Below are 21,425 nucleotides of genomic sequence, written 5' to 3'. Positions count from 1 at the left end.
AAGCTTTCCTTTTTGTTCTCTGTCTATCTATTCTAATGTGTGTGTGTGTTTTGGGGGGCGGCTCCGGAGCGACCCTGATGGTCATTGCAAGAGAGTGTGGGGATCCAAAGTTGGAACTAAGTAAGGACCAGAGAGAGCTCCTCTCCCTAGTCCCAAAGGAAATTTACTGTTCAGTTTCTGTGGACCGCTCAGGGTTCCTGACTGTTATTCTGATGACCTTGGATCCTGCAAGGAAGAATTTGGACTTCTTCCATCCCGTGTGGGAGATCCCAAGGGGGTGGATGGCCTCAGAGTTCTCGGCCTCCGAAGGCACTCCAATTCCCTGTGGTCTCTTTGGCAGTTGGGATGTAGTCCTTGGTGATGGGCGCCGGTTCTAATCCCGGCAGCTCCACTTCCCATTCAGCTCTATGTTATGGCCTGGGAAAGCAGTCGAAGATGACCCAAAGCCTTGGGACCCTGCACCCGCCTGGGAGACCCGGAGGTCTCGTAGAGGTCTCCCGGAGGTCTGGGTCTGAAGCTCCTGGCTTCAGATCAGCTCAACACTGGCCATTGCAGTCACTTAGGGAATGAACCATCGGACGGAAGATCTTCCTCTCTGTCTCTCCTCCTCTCTGTATATGTGACTTTGCAATAAAAATAAGTAAATCTTTAAAAAAGAAAAAAGATTAAGATTCCTGCTCCCAGGAACTGGGCAGTGTTAAAAAAAAAAAAATATTTGAAACGCCCACAGAAAGGCTGTGGTCAGCAGAGCTGTCTGGGTCCACCAGGGCCCACTGAGATTCTGGGTGCTCTGAGGTCCCCAAGAACACACAGCAGCTTTCTGTTGCCAGCTTGCCAGTCTCTGGGCACGGGTCAGCTTGTCCTTGCCATAACATCTGCCCAGAGAAGCTACCCAGGAAGGAAGAGGCGAACAGCGCAAGCCTGGCGGCCCATAGGTGCTGGGCCCGGGGGAGGGGCCCTGTGCTGGGAGCAGGGAGCCCCGGGGTTTGTTCCTGCCTGCCGGCCAAGGCCTGCTCCTCGCTGATGGCCTGCTGCTGCCCTGGGCAGCAGGTGACAGCCCAGTCTTTGGGTCTCTGCCGTCCAAACGATGGAGCTGGACTGAGTGTTTGGTCCTAGTTCCAGCCTGGCCCGCCCTGCCTGGCTACTGCGGCATCGGGAGAGAGACAGCACTCTGTCTCTCCAGCTTTCAACTAAAGCAAGTTAAAGGGACTAACTGAGCCCTCATTCTAGCTCTAAGAGTCAATTTTACCTTAATTCTAACTCATTCTAGCTCCCAAATGCTAACCTTATCCTTCACTCCAACTCTAATGCTAACCGTAGTCTTCATCCCCCCAAATATTTAAGCCTAACCTCAATCATAAATGTACTCCTGTTGTCCAACCTAATTCAAACTTAATCCTAACCCTTAATTTAACCCTAACCCAGTACTAATTTTACTCGATCTCAAATGTTAACCTAACTACAGTTGTAAACACCATTTTACTGGCCCTAACTCCAACACTATCATTAACTTTACATTGAACCCTAGCAATACTGCTAATCTCACCATGAATCCTGAACCTGATATTAATTTTGGCATGAAATGGACCCTAGATGGGGCCTGGCACAATAGCCTAGCAGCTAAAGTCCTGGCTTTGAATGCACTGGGATCCCATATAGGTGCCGGTTCTAATCCCGACAGCTCCACTTCTCATCCAGGTCCCCTGCTTTGTGGTCTGGGAAAGCAGTTGAGGACAGCCCGAAGTTTTGGATTCTGGCACCCATGTGGGAGACCCAGAAGAAGCTCTTGGCTCCTGGCTTTGGATTGGCTCAGCTCCGGCTGTTGTGGTCACTTGGGGAGTGAATCATTAGATGGAAGATCTTCCTCTCTGTCTTTCCTCCTCTTTGTATGTCTGACTTTGCAATAAAAATAAAAATAAATTTTAAAAGACTTATGTGTTTTTATTGGAAAGACAAGTTCACAGAGAGGAGAGACAGAGAAAAAGATCTTCCATTCACTGGTTCACTCCCCAAGTGGCTGCAACAGCTGGAGCTGAGCTGATCCAAAGCCAGGAGCTTCTTCTGAGTCTCCCACGCAGGCATAGGGTTCCAAGCTTTGGGCCGTCCTCTACTGCTTTCCCAGGTCACAGGCCGGGAGCTGGATGGGAAGTGAAGCTGCCAGGGTTAGAACCGGCGTGTTCAAGGAGAGGAGTTTAGCCGCTAGGCCATCACGCCGGGCCCCTATTTTCTTTTCTCTTTTCTTAGATATCTGTGTGAAGCTGTTAGGAAAGTGGCTTTACCCATCCTTCCCAGATACTGCTTTCCGATGCAGCCACCTTGGGAGCAGGGTTGCTGAATCACAAGCAATTGTTTTAAAAATACTTTGAGGAAGCACCTGCCTGCTCCTCTTGCAGCTGGCACCACTGCTAGCAGGTGCTCTGTCCCACCCGGTGGCTGGGCCCCTGCTGGCTGCTGCGACCAGCACTGCGGGCTGGGGCAGGCAGTGAGCGGATGTCCGGTCTCAGCCCAGGGAACTCGGGACAGTGAGCTTTACTGAAAGCCTTTAGCAACAAGCCGCCTTTTTGAAAGATCCATTTTATTTGTTTCAAAGGCTGAGTTAGAGTGTCTGGGGCTGAAGCACCCTTGGGCAGTGTTTTCGGGACCTTGGCCCCCTCGGCCATCCTCTCTCTAAGCTCCCGTTGCCCCAGATCGGACCAGATCCCCCGCCCTAGGGTGGGGGGAACAGGGTATGCTGGTGGACAGTGGCCAAGTAGGTGGGTAGTGCAGGTGGCCGCAGGCTTGAGCCACCAGAGTTTCACTCATATGGCAGGCTGCCCTGCGATGCCCATTCAGCTCCAGTCATGCTGGCAGGAACATGCACCTTGATTGGGGGCAGTGCATGGGCTTGGTCCTTGGTGTGGCCAGCACCAAGGGCAAGGATGGGCGAAGGTAGTTAGCGGCCTGGCCATAGGAGAGTGAAGGCCCCACGGCTACAGCGGAAATCTGGCTCCTGCTGCTCCGGGCAGGCCTCCACGGACACGAGGCGCCGGGCCCCACGCTGGCTCAGCGGGATGCAGTCGGAGACACGGACCTGTAGGGCTCGCCCCTCCCTGGAATGGGGGTAGAAAGGGTCAGGGACAAGGGTGTGCAGCACACCGGGCCACACACCTGTGCCTTCTTCCTGCCATCCCGCCAGACTCACCCTTGGCAATGTGCAGCTAGCACGCCCACCAGCTCCCCAATGCGGTTGTCCAGCGGGGGCTGGGAGCGGTGCAGACACACCACGAGGTCGTCCAGGCCCTGGGCATGCAGCACCACCAGCTGGTCTGGTCCACTGGTCACGCTCAGCCCTGTCACCTGACAGGCAGCCCACAGTCAGGGGTGCTGTGAGCCCAGCCCTGGGTCCTGCCCTCAGCCGGGTACTAGTGGCATAGTCCCTTCCTCCCAACTCTGGTCCCTGCTGACAAAGGGAAGCTTTGGGACACCACAACCCTCTGCTGTGAAGGAATGTTCTAGATGCTTTTTGTCTGACGTGGCGGCTACTGCTCCCCTGTGGCTACAGAGCACTTGGCTGGGAACTGAGGTTTTTCTTACATGTCATGTTCCACATTTAGACAGCTCCCAGGGCCATCCACCAGAAGACACCCTCACCCACAAACTACCTGAGATCCAGGAGGACCTGGTAGGCTCCTGCTCCAGGAACAGGAATTGTCAGGTGGGAAGCAGGCCAAGCCTCCACTCCCCAGCAATGAGAGCCACTCCCCAGCGGCTGGGGGAGGGAGACGAGGCAGGTGCCCTCCACAGTCCCGGGGCTCACCGCCTCCAGGGGCACAGCACGCATGACCCGGTACTGGCGTCCTGGCTCCAGCTTGTAGAGGTGCCGGTCTGTGAGCAGGAGGGCCCGGTCCCTGCTCTTGCGGAAGCGGTTCACCTGTGGGGGAGTGGGTGGGAAGGCTGTGCCCAGGCGGCCGCTGCCCCACTGCCCACATGCATGACCACTCCCAAAGCTCCAGGAGCCCCTGGACAGGGGCTGGGCAAGGCTGCTCACTTTGCGGACGTGGCTGGAGAAGAGCACGGCTCCAAACCCGTCTTTGTCCCGCAGTGCCCTCAGCCGCTCTGCAAACAGGCCCGAGGCTGTGGGGTTGTCGCTGGCCTGGGGACCAATATGGGGGGTGGGGAGGGCAGTTGGGAAGGCGCCTGGGCAGCACGGGTGGCTTGGCCCGTGTTGGAGCCAAGGCACCCTGGGGCCCGAGGGCACGGGGAATGAGGGCTGTGGGGAGCAGCAGCAGCGGCAGAGCCTGCTTGCCTTGCTTCCTGCTCCTGAGCCTCTCCTTCCCACCCTTCCCATCCTCCCTCTGGCCCCACCCTACAAGAAGCCCATCCCCCAACCCCAATGAACTCCTACTCCTGGGAACTGCCTTCTGGCAGCAGAGGGGGCTGAGGGTGTGTTGGGATGCTTGGGGGAGTGTGATGGGGGCCTGCCCTGTGAGGTCTGGTGGAAATCCTTCAGCCTTGGGCTTAAGCTACTGGGCTGCGATGGGGTCCCGGTGGGCCCAGGCACTGGGGGGCTCTCCCCGGCAATACCCCGCAGCCAGCGTGCACTCACCGAGGACAGGTAGTCTCGTGCCCAGGCCCGCCTGCAGCCCCAGTCCTGACGCAGGCCCTGCAGGGCTCCCATGGCAGCCACCTTGGCCTTGATCTGAGCCATGTCCGAAGGGGGGATGTTCTTCACCAACTGCCGGGCCCGCCACCTGAGGGAGTGCAGCAGTCCCCTGGGCTCAGGCCTGGGCCTCAGCCTTCCTGACCTGTCTGCTTCTTGTCCCTGGATGGCGGTCCCTGGGACCCAGCTCCTTCCTGCTCTGGGTTTCGGCTCTTACCCTGGGGAACTTGCACTCCATCCTGGTGGCCCTGACCTGGAGTGCCCTGCACTATGCCAAGGGATGACCACCAACCATGGAACTCGGGGACCTCGGCCAGTATGGCTCAACCCCACCCTGCTCAGCAAGGGCTTGGCAGGTCTCTAGGGGAAGCTGCAGGCTGGGTCGATGACGGGCTAAGGGTCAGAGTGTGCTGGCTGGGTCCTGAGCGGGCTGGGAAATGGGTGAGCCCAGTGGGTGGCGGTTGTACCTGCAGAAGAGTGCCTGGCAGGTGTCTTGGAAAGGCTGCAGCACAGCGGGAGGTGGGGGCCACACAATATCACGGCCATAGAGGGGCGGCTGCCGTGCTGCCTGGAATCGCCGCTGCAGCTCTGCCAGGTGGGCGCGCACCTTGTGTCTCCGGAACCAGCGCATGATGGTGTAGACAGCACGCAACCGGCGGCAGCGCCACCTGGCGAGGGTGCCCCGCCAGGCCTGGGTGGGCCGAGCAGGGTGGGATGCACCATCAGGCCCAGCCAGGTCTCTAGCCCTGATCCTGAATCCCTCTGGAGCACGCCCACCGTGGCACTCTGGAGTCACACCTGGCTAACACAGACTGTTTCCCAAGTGAGAGTACGCCTGCAAGGCCCCTGCGGACTCTGGGGCCTGGCCCTGATGTGGCCCATAACCCCTCAGTAGAGAGTTTGCCTGGACAGAGAGGTGGGAGCAGAGGGCAGGGCTGTCCCCCATGAATGCCTCTGCAGTGAGCCCACATGCTGTCCCAGTTGCTCTAGGCTTAAGCTCCTGGGAGACCCCGAGACAGGGGACACCCCAAAAATGTGGCTGCCAGAATGCAGACTGGAGACTCTACCAGGCAGGCACCCCACACCTACGTGCTAAAACAGCCTTCGGCAGTTCAGCAACTGATGCAGTGATGAGTCCTGCCTGCTACAGAGCAGAGTTCCACCATCACACGGCTGGGAACCCTTCAGCCTTGGGAAGGCTGAGAACGGTGGGCAGAGAGCTGCGCAGCCTGTTGCAATGCCCACCGCTGTGTCCGAGGAGCCGCAGAGGAAGCAGCAAATGCACAGAGCACTTGCCAGTCAGAGCCCAGAGGGCGGAGTGGGCAATGGGGCAACAGACTCACGTGCGTGTGTGTGCGTGTGTGTATGGAAGTCATCAGGAAGGGAGGGAGGGAAGGAAACCAGGTTCTTGAAAATCTTTCTATGGGCACCCGTGTCCACCTGGCCCTGAAGCAGCACTAAGCAGACCCTGACACAGCTCGCATGAGCTTACCTCAGCTGCCCTGACACACACACAGATACACACACATGCATTCACAGCTCACTTGAGCATGCGCCAGCCACCCTGACACACACATACGCCCCACATAGATACACACAGATAACACAGATACAGATATGTACATATAGACAAACATCCACACGCACACATAGCTCCTCCACTCACACCTGCACATTCACATATATCCAAATCCATACCCCTCACACCCACACGCTCATACACGCATACAGCTGCCCACAACCCCACACCCACACACCGATACACGCACAGACACCATCCACACGCCCCACACCACAGACACCCACCCACCCACACCCATGGGTACACCCCCAGCATCCCCACATATGCACTCCCACGCACCCCCAGTGGCCCCACACCTTCTGCAGCAGCAGCACAATGATGGGGATGAGGCGGGCTCGGCTCTGCTCCAGGGCCACCAGCGTCTGTGGCGAGCGGATGAACAGCTTGCTGTGGCCAAAGGCCACGTCTCCCTGCAGCCTGTGCTGCTCCACCAGGGCGCCCACGGCCGCCCGGTCGGAGCCCAGCAGGTGGTTGGGCCACGTGTACTCGCAGGTCATCTTGTACCTGTCACAGAGGTCAGGGTGGTGGGGCCTGGCCTCAGGGAAGTGTGTGGGGCTGGCTCATCCCTGGGTCTCCGAGGGCCAGAGTCCTCGCAGGATGTCCCTGTGCACGTGTCCTCACACACCCCAGTCACACACACATCCTCACGTGTCCTCACATACGTCCTCACATGTGTCTTCAAACACACATCCTCACTTACATCCTCACACATTTCAGTGTCAGGGGCCAGCAGAATGCCACTCCCTAAACACGTCAGTGCGCGGGAGATGCTGCGCAGGGACTGTGCTCTCCCTCGGGGCCGTGCCCGGAGTGCCGGCACCGTACCTGAGCAGGAACCGTGAGTAGGGCTGGCGGGAGGCAAAGCCCGCCCTGCGCACCCTCACGTTCTCCAGCAGCCCCAGGTAGGCCACCTGGTGGCGACAGTGCTCCTCATCCAGCCGCCCGGCCACCTTGTCCTCATTGGGCTTGATGCAGCGCACGTAGAAGGGCTCCTAGGGGAACAGAGGAGACTTGAAGGCTGGGCCTGTGGCTGCCATGTGTCCTGTCCTGAACGGGGGCATCCCCCAGCCCACGAGGGCTGCAAGGAGACCGGGCCCAAGCCAAGTGCCCACCTGTTTCCCTGGAGTTTACCATGCCATGCCATGTACCCTGTTGCTGCCTCTGACTTGGGGCTGGAAACTTCCCTGGGAAAATGGGTGTTGGATCCCTGGCTTGTGGTCCCAGCTGCCAGCAGGGTCTCCTCTCCTACCGACTGCCTCAGAGGCACTGGTGCAGGGGGAGGTGGGCTTGAAGTCCAACCCAGTTCTCAGTGGCTGTTATAAACTGACCAGGTCCTGGAGCCCCACTCCCCTAGCCCGACCACAGGCAGGGTCCTGTTGGAGTGGACAGGACAAGGATGGATTACCCCGCCCATGGCAGGCCCCCAGGGCCCAGAGTGAAGGGGTCAGGCGTACCTTGGATGCCAGGTTCTCCACCAGGGCCACCATGGAGTTCTTGAAGAGTGTGCCGGCCGTTAGGGGGCGCTTGGTCACTTCGGTGATGTCCTGCTGCCCATCTGGCCACATGGCCCGCAGGGTGGGGTCCGCACTGCACACACAGGCCGCATGCCCAGCCGCCCTGGAGGACAGCAGCCCCGCCCGTCCCCCCACTTGCCACTGGGAGCTGTCAGGTGTCTGCCTGTAGCCTCAGCTGTGCACTCTTCGTGGGGCAACCAGAGCCCAGGAGTCAGACGTGGCGCCACACTCACCTGTTGTACAGTAGCCGCTTGATGTCCTGGAAGAGGGAGTCCCGGTTCTTGTCAATGAAGCCCTCTGCAGAGTACCTGTGGGGATAGGGGAGGGTGCAGGCCAGGCCGCTGACCACCCCAGGAAGCTCCTGCCCACTGGCCCAGCTCTCTGAGGTCAGGCTGCCTCCCTGCCCATTGGCTCCTGGCCTCTGCCTCCTCACATCTGCTTTCTCTCTCATCACCCAAGGAACCCTCTCTCAGGAGACATTTCTCTCCTGGAAGGAAAATCAAGCAGTTAAGCTCTTGGCTCTAAAACCAGTTGTCCCAGGCTTGATTCTAGACTTGACATGTGCACATTGTGTGCCTGTGGGTGTGTGTGTGCCATGTGCCCATGGGTGTGTGTGTGCCGTGTGCCCGTGGGTGTGTGTGTGCTGTGTGACCGTGGGTGTGTGTGTGCTATGTGACCGTGGGTGTGTGTGTGCTATGTGACCGTGGGTGTGTGTGTGCTGTGTGACTGTGGGTGTGTGTGTGCCGTGTGCCCGTGGGTGTGTGTGCTATGTGCCCGTGGGTGTGTGTGTGCTATGTGACCGTGGGTGTGTGTGCCGTGTGACCGTGGGTGTGTGTGTGCCGTGTGCCCGTGGGTGTGTGTGTGCCATGTGCCCATGGGTGTGTGTGTGCCGTGTGCCCGTGGGTGTGTGTGTGCTATGTGACCGTGGGTGTGTGTGTGCTATGTGACCGTGGGTGTGTGTGTGTGCCGTGTGACCGTGGGTATGTGTGTGTGCCGTGTGATCGTGGGTGTGTGTGTGCTGTGTGCCCGTGGGTGTGTGTGTGCCGTGTGACCGTGGGTGTATGTGTGTGCCGTGTGATCGTGGGTGTGTGTGTGTGCCATGTGATCGTGGGTGTGTGTGTGCCGTGTGCCCGTGGGTGTGTGTGTGCCGTGTGACCGTGGGTGTGTGACTGGGGATACATGCATGCTTATATACCGTGTAGCCGTGGACAGGCCATGTGACCTCTCTGTGCTCTGAGTAGCTCTAACCCACTTGGCGATGGTGGGAACAGGTGAATGAAGAATCCTCATGGTGATGACTCGAAGCACAGCCTGGGCCATGGAGAGGCCCCATCTGGGAGAAGCTTTCAAGGACTGGGCTATGGCCCCTCTTTCCCCACCTCAGCTCCTGTCAACAGGTGTTGGCACCACACAGGCCTGGGATGAGGGCAGCCTGGGCTGAGAGCCACTCCTCTCAAGACTCTGTATCCTGCTCCAAGGTGGTCTGTGACATATGCATTGGCACTCCAGCGCGTGGGGACCCTTACGTGACATCCCCTGCATAGTGCTTGATGCGGAAGTCTCGGCCAAATTCCATGGTCTTGTCTGTGGGGCAGAGCTGCGGAACAGGCACAAGAAGGGGCAGGCTTTCCCAGGGGCACAACCTCGCATTCCAGCCTGCCCAGGGTGGAGGAGTAGGAGGCTACCCCCAAGGTACAGCGGCATCAAAGCCCCAGGAGGCCCAGTAGCATGGCATGGTTTGGCACACCCTGCCAGCCCAGCATGCCTGCTGGGACAGCTGGAGTACCTGGCGGCTGGTGTAATGCAGGTGGTGGCGATGGTGCGTGTCCAGGGTCTGCAGGAAGATGCGATCGGTGATGGGGCCAGCTGTGCTGCAGGCCTCATCCAGCACTGCCAGGATGCCCCGGTGGGGCCGCTCTACCAGCTCCACAATAGCCGCGTTGTTGAAGTACTCAACCTGTGGGGTGGGTAGGTATCAGGTGGCTCCAAGGCTGCCCGGCCAGCGCCCCCCATCCCTGCTCAGGTCCTGCGGGTGCTTACGCTCTGCCAGGCGATGCCCTCACGCTCGTATTCCTCCTGCTCCTGCTTCAGCACCAGCTGGATGAAGAGCTGCTGCAGCTTCTCGTTGCAGTAGTTGATGCAGAACTGTTCAAAGCTGGGGGGCAGAGAGCCTTCAGGGCAACTAGGACCCTCCCTAAGGGGGCTCCCAAGGTCTTGTCTGGTTACGCATCTTGCTCCTGATCAGTCCCCTTCCTGGGCAGACTTGAGTGCTGTTGCCTCCCCTAGGGCTCAGCCAGCTGGGCCATGGCCAAGGCTGCCTTAAGGTCAGCAACCTTGCGGCCATGGCCAGGCTGCCCACCTGTTGATAGAGAGCACCTCGAAGCCGTAGATGTCCAGCACACCAATGACTGTGTCCTTGCCATCATGCCGGGGGTCGCGATCCTTGGCTGCCATGATGCTGTTGATCTTGTCGACCACCCACTCAAACAGCCGCTGGTACACAGCCTGAGGGCAGAAGCTGTTTTGGCCCCATCTCCCTCCGGAAGGCCTCCTGGGTTTAGCTCCCTCTGCCCTCACTACCAGGTACCTTGGCACAGGCATCCCGCGCGTAGCTGGCCTCAGCCACACTGTGGCCTTTCTCGATGAGCTCCCGGCCTCCAGAGGCCACGGTGCGAGCCAACAGGGAGCGCAGCACCAGGTCCCGGGGTGTGGCTGTCAGTTCGGCCACATGGTCCACCAAAGACTCCTCCACCACCGCGAGACCCCCCTTCTGCTGCCCGTCCTGCTCTGTCTCCACAAATTCGATGTTGCCCTGAGAACAGAGGAGCCATGAAAAGTCTAGGCCCTGGGTCCCGGGGTGCTGGATCACCTGGGACAAGCAGGGGGCAGGGCCTTGTGGCCAACTACCTAGCTCCTGCTGGCCTGTGGGGCCACGCACAGCAGAGACGCGGCCAGGAGCCCAGCAGCACAGTATGTGCAAGGGACCTGCTGTACCTGCCGGGCACCTCGGCAGCCCAAGGCTAAACACCGACTTGTGTCCCACCCTGTTTCTCGGGTGGCGCCTGGCCAGGACAGCTACGTGGAGAGGGCTCCCACCGCACCGTCAAGCACGCCGGTGCTAGGCTCACCAGGTGCAGGATGGCAGCCAGGATGCGATGGACAGACTCCACCTCCTCAGCACTGAAGCCGATGAGCCTCATGGCATCTGTCACCTCCCGGTAGCTCCCTTCATCACTGTCCAAGGCCTGGGGAGGAAAGGGTTCCCCAGCTCGGGGTACCAGGGCACTCTGTGCTTTCTCCCAGGCACAGCACAGCACCCTGGCTCCTTGCCCACTCCCAGGCCCCGGGTCCCAGGCATATCACTCACATTGTGTGGTCCCATACTGAGCCCAGCTCCCTGGCGTGTGAAATTGTACAGAGCCGGGTTCCTCTCTAGGTGTAGCGCATCCAGCTCCTGGTCCGTGCTGCCTCTCAGCAGCTGGAGGACACACATACGCACCTGAGTCAGGACCACCCATGGCCACAGCCTTCCTTCCAGCCGTCAGTGGACACACGGGGAAGGTTCCCACACAGTGGGGCCCTGGGGTGCTGGGCCTCAGTGGGCACTCAGGACCCCACGGAGACACTCCCCTAGTGCAGGGAGCCTCCTTCTGCATGGGTCTTGCTGTGTCTCCCAGTAGCTCCCTCCCTCATGTGTGGGCAGAGGGGTGGGGAGTGGGAGTGGTCACCTGATAGAAGGCGTGGAAGTTCCTCTCGCCCACGTGCTGCTTGAGGACCCGAGACTGAGGAGAGAGGACGGCTGGGCTGTAGGACCGCTCTTCCAGGACCCCAGCCGTGACGGCCAAGCTCAGCCTCCCTGACCCGTGGCCTGGGGGTGATGTGTTCAGGTCCAAGAAGGACCTCAGCCAAGTCCCCCTTGGGGTCTCCTTGGCCTACCTGCCTACCTTCTCTAGCAGATAACTGTGGATGTGGCCCCCGATGGGGTCCCCCTTGAAGTCAAAGTTGATATCCATGTACTTGCCGAAGCGGCTGGAGTTGTGGTTGCGGTTGGTGCGGGCGTTGCCGAAGGCCTCCAGCACGCAGGTGGACTTGAGCAGCACGTCCTTGACCCTGTGGGCCAACAGCCAAGTCTGGAGCCGAGTTGCCTGGGGACCAGTGTCTCCCCCACACCCCTCTCTGGCAAAAACCCCAGCATTTAGGGCTGAGAGGGGCTAGGGCCGGCTCGGGGGTCTGTGGATTGGGGTGGTACTGGCCAGACCTGGGGCTGTCACAGGCCATGCAGCTGTCACACACTGCAGCTCTGAGGCCTGGCAGCTCTTTGTTTCTTGTGTCTCTTCCTCTTGCTCCTCCCAAGGTCACAGGGTGCGTGCCCTGCCTGGGGTGGGGGAGGGGGCTGCTCTAGAAGGCCGCTGGACCTCCAGCCTCAGCCCATGCCTGGGTGTGGCCCTGTGCACGGGAGCTCTATTTGCTGGTGCTCTCTGTGCCCCACCCTGCCACGTCTTGACAGGAAGAGACCGGCCACACAGGAAGGTGCTTCTGCAAGGGCTGTGCTGAGCGGCAGCCCTGGCTTCCCAGTCTACAGCCACAGCCCACATGCCTGTCTGGGGTGCCTGGCTGTCCCGGAGAGGCACCCCTGGCCCTGCCTGACTTCCCCTGACTCCAGGCTCTCCTGTCCACGCCACCTGCTCCCCAGCTGGTAGCCTGGATCCTTTGGCTGGATCTCATGCCACCACCCGTGGGTGGTCCCTGGTGTCTCCTAGCCAGGTTTTGCCTCTGAGAGTAATTAGGGGGTCCTGAGGGGTCCCGCAGGCCCCGCCCTTGGCCTGCACTGGCTGCAGGCTCCTGCCTGCTGGCCGTGCTCACCTCTGCACCTCGGCCCTCTGGCTGGGGTTGGTGACGGCAGCGATGTACTGCATCATGTGCTTGCTGGCCTCCGTCTTCCCGGCCCCGCTCTCTCCTGCCGGGGAGATGGAGCTGAGACCCCCCGCAGCCGACTCCCTCTTAGTGCATTGATTTAAGGGAGAGAGACAGAGAACCCTCCATCCGCCATTAGCTGGAAGCAGGACTGGGAGTGAAGGAACTGGGACTCAAACCGCCACTGCTGTCACAAGAGCAGCTTCACTGGCTGAGCATGGGCCCGCCCCACCTGTGCCCCAGCCTGCGGGAGAAGTCCAGCAGCCCAAGGCCCGGGTGCAGGTGGCCCAGGGAGCGGTACCTGAGATGACGATGCATGTGTCCCTGGCCCGCTGCTTCATGGCCTTGTAGGCGGCGTTGGCTACGGCATAGAGGTGGGGCGGCCGCTCATAGAGCTCCCGGCCCTGGTACTTGGCAATGGCCTCGGGCCCGTACAGGGGCAGCGGCTGGTAGGGGTTCACGGACACCAGCACCTCGCCGATGTAGGTGTAGATACGGCCCTTTTCGAACCTGGACGTGCAGAACTGGGTCAGCGTGCTGGACTAGCGGCACACACAGGCCTCTGGCCGCAGCCACATGAGAAGGGGGCGACTTTAGTCCTGTCAAGTGCCCCCCCCCAACCTAAGGGGCTGAGTGTGGGAAGGGAGAAAGGGGTGAGTGTCGCCTTGTGCTCCCCCTGTGCCATCCTGGCTGAGCTGGGCCCCCAAAGGGCACAGGGTGGGGTCCACACTGCTCATGAGGGTCTCTGAAGTCCTAGGATGCCGGATCATCTTGGGTGTGGCTGGGTCAGGGCTGTTTCTGGGCAGACCCCACAGGGCAGGACAGGTGGGGAGAGGAAGGGGCTGGGCTGCAGGAGGGAGAGGATTCTGCAGTTTCTGGCCTCAAGACCAGGGTGGAACCCAGTGTAAGGGGCCCCACCCAGCCCCACCCAGACCACAGGGATGGCTCAGGGCAAAACTGTGGAACCCACACTGGCTGTCTGTCCTTGTCTATTGCCGCAGCAGCACCCGCAGCACCTCCGCAGACTCCTGAAAGCCTTCCACTCCACTTCTAGACCTGTGTCTGTGTGAGCAGGGGTGGCTTCTCTGCCCCTCAGGCTGGGTGTCCCTGGTGTGGGGGAACCACCCTCACCTCTCGCTGTCAGGGTTCCTCTGACCAAGTCACTGACCTGGGCGTCTCCAGTAGCAGTGTGCAGAGCTCGGGACCTCGTGTCCCAGAGAGGAGCATGGCACCCTGCTCCTGGCCTGCCCCACCCTCCCCTCTGCTCCACCTGTGTGAGTGCCTGGGGCTGCCAGGCCAGGGGGCTTTCCAGCACACTGCCCTCGACCCTGGGCCCCTGCCTGCCTTGTCTGCCACCTGGAATGACAGCTCAGGCTCCAGTGCCCCTTCTGCCAGACATGCATGTCCTGTGGCAACCCCCCACACAGCTTCCCCTGTCCCGCCTTGCCCCAAGCATCTTGTCGACCAGAGTGGGGTCTACCTGCCCAGCACAGCACCCCAGGGTTCGGGCTCCAGGGTGAGATGGGAGATAGCATAGGTAGGCATCCCCTGGGCTGGGCTTCAAGGAACAAGGGTGTCTGGATGGGCGGCAGGAGGGTGCTGACCCAACCCCTGGTGACCCCTCCCTTCCTTGGGAGGTCTCTAGGGGTGATGGGTAGAGGGGAGAGCTGAGCCTAACACCCTGTGCCCCTGCCAACCCAGCTACCTGAGCTGCAGGTTCTTCATGAAGTCCTCCATGGTCACCTGGTCCAAAAGCACAAAGTCAGCCTTGCCGTACTCGGGGCCTTCATCATCCTCCATGCTGTGCCTGGAGACACCAGGGCCAGAGGGCCGGATCGCCCTGTGCGGCACGCGGGCAGTGGGTAGGCGGGCAGGCGGAGGCCCCTGGAGGTCTGGGGAAGGCCCAGCTGCTGCAGTCTCCCCTGGGGCTCTGAAGTAGGAAGTGGGTTCTGGCCCTGGGAGGGGCCTCCCTGCCCCCAGCAGCCGCCTCGCCTGTAGGTGCTCCAGCAGCTTCCTGCTTCCCCGCCCTGCCGTCCTCCTGCTCAACTCCCGCTAGGTCCTCCTTATGCTTGCCCACCCCTGGACAACCAGCAAGTCTTGGTGGATTGGTCTGCAGTGCATGCTGGGTGTGGGGGTCACCCGTGGTGCTCCAGAGACCTCTTCACATGACAAGGGGGCGTCGTGGTGTGTGTTTGTCCTCTCAGAACTCAGTACCAGTATACTTCCCGGCGCACACATTAGCCAAGGACAAGAAATGGCGCTGGTGTCCCGACCTTCGGGACAACAGGGTGTGTGTTGCCTAACCCTAACCCAAAGCCAGCAGCAGGACTGCCCTGGAGTGCGATCCTCCGGGTTGCCCAAGCAGGTGCAGGGTCCCAAGGACTTGGGCCGCCCTCTGCTGCTTTCCCAGGCCCTTAGTAAGGAGCTGTATGGGAAGTGGAGCAGCTGGGACATGAACCGGGTGCTCTGATATGGCATGGCAGAGTCATGAGACATGGTGTGACCCACTGTGCTCCGGAGCTGGCCCCAAACAGCTCCAAGTTTAAAATGAGATGACTGAGAGACACAGTGTTAAACTGGCGTTTGTGCGAAGCTCCAGCTCCTGGTTTCCGCCTGGCCCAGCTCTGGCCGTTGCAGCCACTTGCAGGAGTGAAGCAGGGTACAGAAGTTTCTGTGGCTCTTTCAAATGAGCAAGGTGAAACAGAAAACAGAACTTCTGAGTTGCTTGGTGAACAAGTCATTTTCTTCTTAAAGCCTTGAAACGAGTCCCCTCCCTGCAGCTGACAGGCAAGGTGCCCAGCAACCTCCAACTTGGAAAAGCGGGCTCTGGCTCTACCCTCTGCAGTCTGGGTGTCCCCTTGGGCCAGCGCCCCGGTATGGGGTTGCCCCTCCCTACGCCCACCTTTTGGGCTGGGGTTTTGGAGGGTTTCCCAAACTGAGTGGGAGCCTGGGGGAAATTCTTTTGTTTCACTTCCCCAAGCTCAGGAAGTCAGTGGGGACGACGGATTGTGTCACCGTTAAAGGGAGCCTACGGGGCCGGCCTTCCGGCTGTGCCCTCTGCGCAGGCCTGCACTCTGTGCGGCCTCATGACCCACGTAGCCTCCCTTCTCATTCCCGGAAACCAAGGCCCATAGATGACATCATAGTTGCTCCTTGGCCCTGGACAGACCTTGCTCCAACTCAGACCCTGTTCAGCAGCCAGCTCGGCCTGGTTCCCAGCAGTGGAAGAAGCAGATGCCCTGGAACCTGCTCTGTAATGACATGGGATAAACCAGAGGCTCCCAGAGGAAGGACAAGGAGGGGTATTCCCTCCTCCGCTGCCTGGGACTGAAACCTGTGACCATGAGAGCTCAGCCAGACCTCTCCCAGGCCCTTGCTTTGTGGGGTGTTGGCAGGGCTTGGCTGACAAGCCCGGGTTGGCTCTGCCAGAGTCCTGAGGCTGGTGTGGTAGCCCAATGGCTAAAGTCCTCAGCTTGCATGCGCCAGGATCCCATATGGGTACTAGTTTATGTCCTGGCTGCTCCAGTTCCTATCTAGCTCCCTAACTATAGCCTGGGAAAGCAGCAGAGGATAACCCAAGGAACCTGTATGGGAGAGCAGGAAGAAGCTCCAGCCTTTTTAGCCACTTGGGGAATGAACCAGTGGATGGGAGATCTCTCCAATTAGGTACAAAACAAACAAACCAAAACAATCCCCACAGAGCTTGGTTTGTATGCTGGGGGAGGGACTCAGTGGCATTATGGCAGTGAGTACAGAGATGCCAGCAGACACCATTCCATGTGAGGATGTCTGTGCCCTGGTCAATCCCCACCTGGCTTCATGCAGTTGACCTTGGGAAGCAGCAGCAGATGCCCGAGTACTCAGCCCCCACATGCAGAGGGGATGAGGTTCACTGCTGCTGGTTTTGGCCTGGCACTTGTGGCCATCTACAGCAGACATCTAACTCGGTCTTATTTTGACCTCACTGCAGGAACCGGTTGCAAGCATGCGCCCTAAAAGGGAGACACCCTTCCCCAAGCAGCTTCCTCAGTTTCTACTCTCCACAGCTCCTTAACACCCCACCTGGGATGGGTTGCACCCCTCTGCAAGTCTGGTGCATGCTCCCCAAAGCAGCAGTGCTTCCCACTGCCCAATGGGAGAGCGGCTGGGCCCCACCAAACCTCAGCTGCAGTGGACATCCAGACGGTGAACCAATCAGATGGAAGCTTTCACTCTCCAATAAGTGAAAATTTAAAGAAATGGGAATTTCCTTATCTCTGCATCCAGTATATGATTAAAAAAAAAAAAAAAAAAAAAAAAACAACCCAACCCACAGGTCAGACTGAACCGACTTTCAACACCACTTTTATTAAACATGAAATCTTCTTGTTCTTTCACCTACACGAGGACCTGGACATGGCATCACCTTTGGGTGTGACAACGCCTTGGATAAACACCATGCCAGGTGTGTTGCCACGAGGAGGTCTTGGCCTCGGCATCTGCGCTCTGGACTGTGTGGCCGCACGCACCCTGGAGGCCTGTGAAGACAAGAGCACAAGGGTTAGCACAGGTGAGAGTTCTCTAACTTTGTTAACCAATTAACTCATGGAAAATTAGCACATGGAGCAGAAGGACAAACGAGTGACTCACTAGGCCAAACTTCTGGGCACTTACCGTGCGCAGGCTCCATGGAGCTGGACCCTCAGGAATGGCACAGAGTTTCGTGCCATGTGCTGGGGTGGTGACCTACAGCAGATCCACGTGGATGTCAGAGACGCCGCTCACAGCCAACAAAGGAACCTGTGGCTTTCTGGACCCTGGAGACATGACAGTGATCATGGGCAGCAGCCTCACTCACCCTCCCACGGTGGCTTGAACTCTGCCCTTGGATCCCCTCAAGGAGACCCTGGGGTCAGCCCCTCCACACCCCCACCAGCTTCGGGACAGGCTGTCCCTGAGGGGGCCAGTCCTCTCAGCTTGTCTCACTGCAGACACCTGCAGCACGGGGAGTCCGAGCTTGGTCTCCCCATCTCCACCACCCATGGAGCCTCCTCGCAGTAATGGGGGGCAGGTGCAAGTTCCGGCTGCTCCACTGCCCATCCAGCTCACTGCTTGTGGCCTGGGAAAGCAGTCGATGACCGCCCAAAGCCTTGGAACTCTGCACCCGCGTGGGAGACCTGGAGGAGCTCCTGGCTACAACGGCCATTTGGGGAGCCAAGTGGCTGATGGAGGACCCCCCCAGCTTTCAAGTAAAATAAATCTTATACCTTGCACACAGCTATCGTCCAAGGCGTGGCCACCCAGACCCCGACACGTGGCCGCTGTGAATGAGAACTTGGTTTTAACTGTGTGCCACATCCGACAGCACACCCAGCAAGGGAGCAGGGCAGGCGACTGTCCGAAAGTTCTATAACCTCGCTCTGGATGGAGCAGAGCGAGGCCTCAAACCGTTCCGAATTGCTCTGGCAAGCACTGCAGGAATACATGGGGCCACGACAGGCCCCAGCACGCTGGAGGCTTGCTGCCCGCGGTGCTGGCCCCCGGATCCCGATAAGCCCGCAGAAGGGGCGCCTAGCCAGGGACGGTTCAGGCAGAGGGGCTCACTCACCCGCGCGTCTCTCCGGCCGTCAGCCCTCTGGCCTGCAGACACAGGCCCGCTGTCCACAACTCCCATCTCTAAAAGAGCACACGCAGTCAGCCGGGGGCTTGCACCCCTGAACACGTGAGTCTTACCAGCCTGGGGCCCAGCTGGGGTCCCCCGAGCTCACGCAGAGCCCCCATCTCCAACGCACGAGGCCCTCCGGGCACTGGGAGTCCCCCACCCAGCCCCGAGCCTTCGCCGGGAAAAACCTCAGCCTCCGAGCACAGCCCACGCCCCTCCTGCGGCGCTATCGAGGTCCAAGCCCCTCCATGAGCCCTACCTTGGCCCAGAACCGTAGGACTCCATCTGGGGCCCTCGATGGCGGCAGATGACGACAGGTCCGGGGCACAATACCTGACCATGCCGCGAACACAGTCTCCACCAAGGCCGTCGCGCAGCCCGTGACCGCGTCGCCAGGAGATGACGTATGCCCGCGGGGCGTGGCCTCGGCGCGGGCCGCCCCGCCGCGGGGTGGCAGTGTAGGCGTCGCTTCTCCCAGGGTGGAGTTCTCTGCATCCCGGCGCCCTTCCCCAGTGGCTTTCCGAGAGTGTCTGTGTTGTGTGTTTTTGTAGCCTCTTTCTAAAAATAATTTTTGTGCAACTTGACATCTTTTGGGGTGGTCTACCCTGGCCTCCTCACATTTGGGGGTGGCTTATCTTGGTTTCCTCCTCCTATTTGGGGGTGGCCTGTTCTGATCTCTCACAGATACGCCCCACCACGAGGGGAAAGCGGGGCTCTCACGTGGCCCCGAGGTACGGGGCGCACAGGCTTCACGGGGGTCTTGTTTGTTCCTTCCACCCCTGGGTTTGGTGAAGTCGCTGAGAACTCACTCGAATTGGCCCTAAAGGGGCAGACCCCCCCATTCAACGTGCAGCCAGCAAGGATTCCTGTCGGAGGTGTTGGATGGGCTTGCACACCCAGTTACCTCTGAGCAAGCCATTTAGTTCTCGTACGAGGGAGGCGGTTGCTAAGGTTGCCAGGGACAGATGGCAGACAGGGGGAACTGCAGTCGGCCTGGGAGCACTGAGCGTTTTAAAGCAGCTTGGGCAGCTGTTCGGCATCTTCCTGGGATGCCTATGTCCTCGGTTCTGGGCCAGCTTCCTGCTAATGTGAACCCTGGCAGGCAAGAAGTGATGGCTTAAGCCTGTGGGTCTCTGCCACCCATGTGGGAGAATGGGACTAGGTTCCTGGCTTCTGGAACCTGTGGGTTTAGGCTGGTTTAGTGCTGGCAGTTGCAGTCAGGTCGGAGATAAACAATAAAAAAAATACCCTTGAAGAAACAAATTGGTTGGAACCTGGTAAAGATGCAAATAGTAACTGCAGAGGCCATGGAAGGGTCAGAAGTTTCTGGAAAACAGAAGGTCTGGCTGGGCAGTGTCTCATGCTGCTGCAGGTGACCTGGCCAGAGCCCCTGCACCTCAGCCTGGGCACGTCCCAGGAGGAACACCCCTCCCCCTGCCTCCCCAGGAGCTTGCAATGGCCTCTGGGAGCTGTTCTCTGCGTGGTTAACACAGGGTCACAGGCATGGGCAGAGTGCTGCCTGAGTTGGGCAGCCAGGAGTCCAGCAGCGTGGCACTGCAGACGGGCCAGCTGGAGACACATGCTGTTTTCCAACAGCTCTGCCACTCACCTCCCTGGCCTCCTGCCAGAGCCCATCTACACAGTGGGCAGTGACGGGGGACATTCACGTGTTCCGCTTTAATGTCCTCTTTTTGGCCAGACCTCTCCTTCAAGGGTTACCTATTCTGGAAGTTAAGAAAGAGAGGGAAAGATATTCCATCCACTGGTTCACTCTCCAGTTGGCTGCAACAACCAGAGCTGGGCCAAGGTGAAGCCAGGAGCCAGGAGCTTCTTGCTGGTGGGTGCAGGGCCGCATGCACTTGGGCCATCCTCTGCTAATTTCTTAGACGTAGCAGGAAACTGGTCGGAAGCGGAGCAGCTGGGACTTGAACTGGTGTGCGTAGGGTTTGTGGGCATTGTAGGCAGCAGGCTAACCTGTGGGCCACGTTCACAGCTAGAGGCAGACCCGGTGTAGATCCATTTCCTCTCCTAAGGATGCGGGCCCAGCAAGAGGGGGCATGAAAGCCACCTGCATGCTTATCTGCACAGCTTTTCGTCCTGGCGGCTCTCTGCTTTCTCTGCCTCTGCTGCGCGGGCCCCCACTAAAGGCCTCGTGTCTACAGTCAGCTGAGGCTTTTTTCTTTCCCTGGTTGTTGGCGAACCTTGCAACTTCCTACACCAGTAAGTGGGGGAAAGGCATGGGCAAGAGTGGAAAGCTGTGCGAGACCTTCACAGTCCACTGTTGTGGGAATGGTGGCTGAGTAACGGGAACCAAACGCGTGGCTGGCACTGGTGTCTGAGTGTGGGAAGCTGGGGCCCTGTGGGAGCCTGGTGGAAGGGGCCGTCCCGTTCCGCTGCTCTGTCTACCCAAGTTACACAGTACCCAGGCCCCCATAGGAAGTGCAGCAGGCCTATTACCAGGCAGGACAGAGATGACTTCGTGGAATTACAAGCGGGTTTAGGGCTAGGGGATGCAAGGAGCCAGGAGCCACAGACGCGATGGACAGCTCCCAACGCAAGATCCCAGGCCCAGGGAGGCAGACAGGTGCTGGCACAGCTCACGGGAGCCCCATGCCCTGGGGTGCGGGCAGTAAGTATCCAGCGGCGGGAGGGCGCAGCAGGGGCCTCCCTCGGGCGACTGCCCCTCGGAAGCTGGAGTGAAACGGGCACCCGGGCCCCGGGCCATGCCGAGACCCTCACGCTGTCACCTCGACCAGCAGCTGGGGTGACTCCAATTCTCCGGGTCCCCGGACCGCGGTGCCCCGAGGCGGTCAGGACCAGAAGCGGCAGTTCTTTCCGAGACCGTGTCGGTCCTTGTGCCGTGTTGGACGTTCCGTGCCGCGGGTGGCTGCATCCGAACAAACACCAGAGAAGGGCTCCCCGGCGTCCCGAGGGGACCAAGCGCGACCCGCAAGCTGCAAAGCCGCGGCTCCGCGCCGTCCAGGCCCCGCCCAGCGGAGGCCCCGCCCAGCGGAGGCCCGCCCCCAGGCGAGGCCCCGCCCTCCGAGCGCGCGGGAAGATGGCGGCAGAATTGAAAAGTTGGAGCGGCTCCCACGCGCTCCCGTGGCCCTGAGGCGCGCGGAGCAGGCTGGAGGC

At 59.9% G+C, this 21,425-nt stretch overlaps 1 protein-coding gene, 1 long non-coding RNA gene and 1 other non-coding gene across 4 annotated transcripts; all 3 read right to left on the bottom strand.

Annotated features, from left to right (window-relative positions):
* Positions 1-2,556: 2,556 nt before the first annotated feature.
* MYO1G (myosin IG) lies at positions 2,557-14,553 on the bottom strand. Of its 2 annotated transcripts, XM_040964529.1 has the most exons (22): positions 14,355-14,553; positions 12,951-13,159; positions 12,599-12,692; positions 11,680-11,845; positions 11,464-11,517; positions 11,103-11,213; positions 10,864-10,980; positions 10,323-10,547; positions 10,095-10,240; positions 9,776-9,890; positions 9,522-9,692; positions 9,262-9,332; positions 7,969-8,043; positions 7,676-7,808; positions 7,047-7,213; positions 6,518-6,725; positions 5,107-5,330; positions 4,586-4,730; positions 4,028-4,132; positions 3,797-3,910; positions 3,182-3,336; positions 2,557-3,089 (listed from the first exon to the last, which is right to left on the bottom strand). In XM_040964529.1, the coding sequence occupies exons 1-22, from the start codon at positions 14,447-14,449 to the stop codon at positions 2,933-2,935; spliced, it is 3,057 nt and encodes a 1,018-aa protein (XP_040820463.1). In that variant the 5' UTR covers positions 14,450-14,553; the 3' UTR covers positions 2,557-2,932. The 2 variants fall into 2 exon arrangements, with proteins under 2 accessions (XP_040820463.1, XP_040820464.1); XM_040964530.1 differs by lacking the exons at positions 12,599-12,692; positions 12,951-13,159.
* Positions 14,554-16,960: 2,407 nt separating this feature from the next.
* Positions 16,961-18,672, bottom strand: LOC121145673. The gene is made up of 4 exons (XR_005882065.1): positions 18,550-18,672; positions 17,896-18,304; positions 17,303-17,445; positions 16,961-17,166 (listed from the first exon to the last, which is right to left on the bottom strand). It is a non-coding gene; the product is annotated as an uncharacterized LOC121145673 (long non-coding RNA).
* Positions 18,021-18,152, bottom strand: LOC121145969. The gene has a single exon (XR_005882126.1). It is a non-coding gene; the product is annotated as a small nucleolar RNA SNORA9 (small nucleolar RNA).
* Positions 18,673-21,425: the final 2,753 nt, after the last annotated feature.

The sequence above is a fragment of the Ochotona curzoniae genome, unplaced genomic scaffold (assembly GCF_017591425.1).
Source record: "Ochotona curzoniae isolate NIBS_2020 unplaced genomic scaffold, NIBS_Ocur_1.0 scaffold_3835, whole genome shotgun sequence".
NCBI classification, from domain to species: domain Eukaryota; kingdom Metazoa; phylum Chordata; class Mammalia; order Lagomorpha; family Ochotonidae; genus Ochotona; species Ochotona curzoniae.
This window is presented reverse-complemented; position numbering and strand designations above follow the sequence as displayed.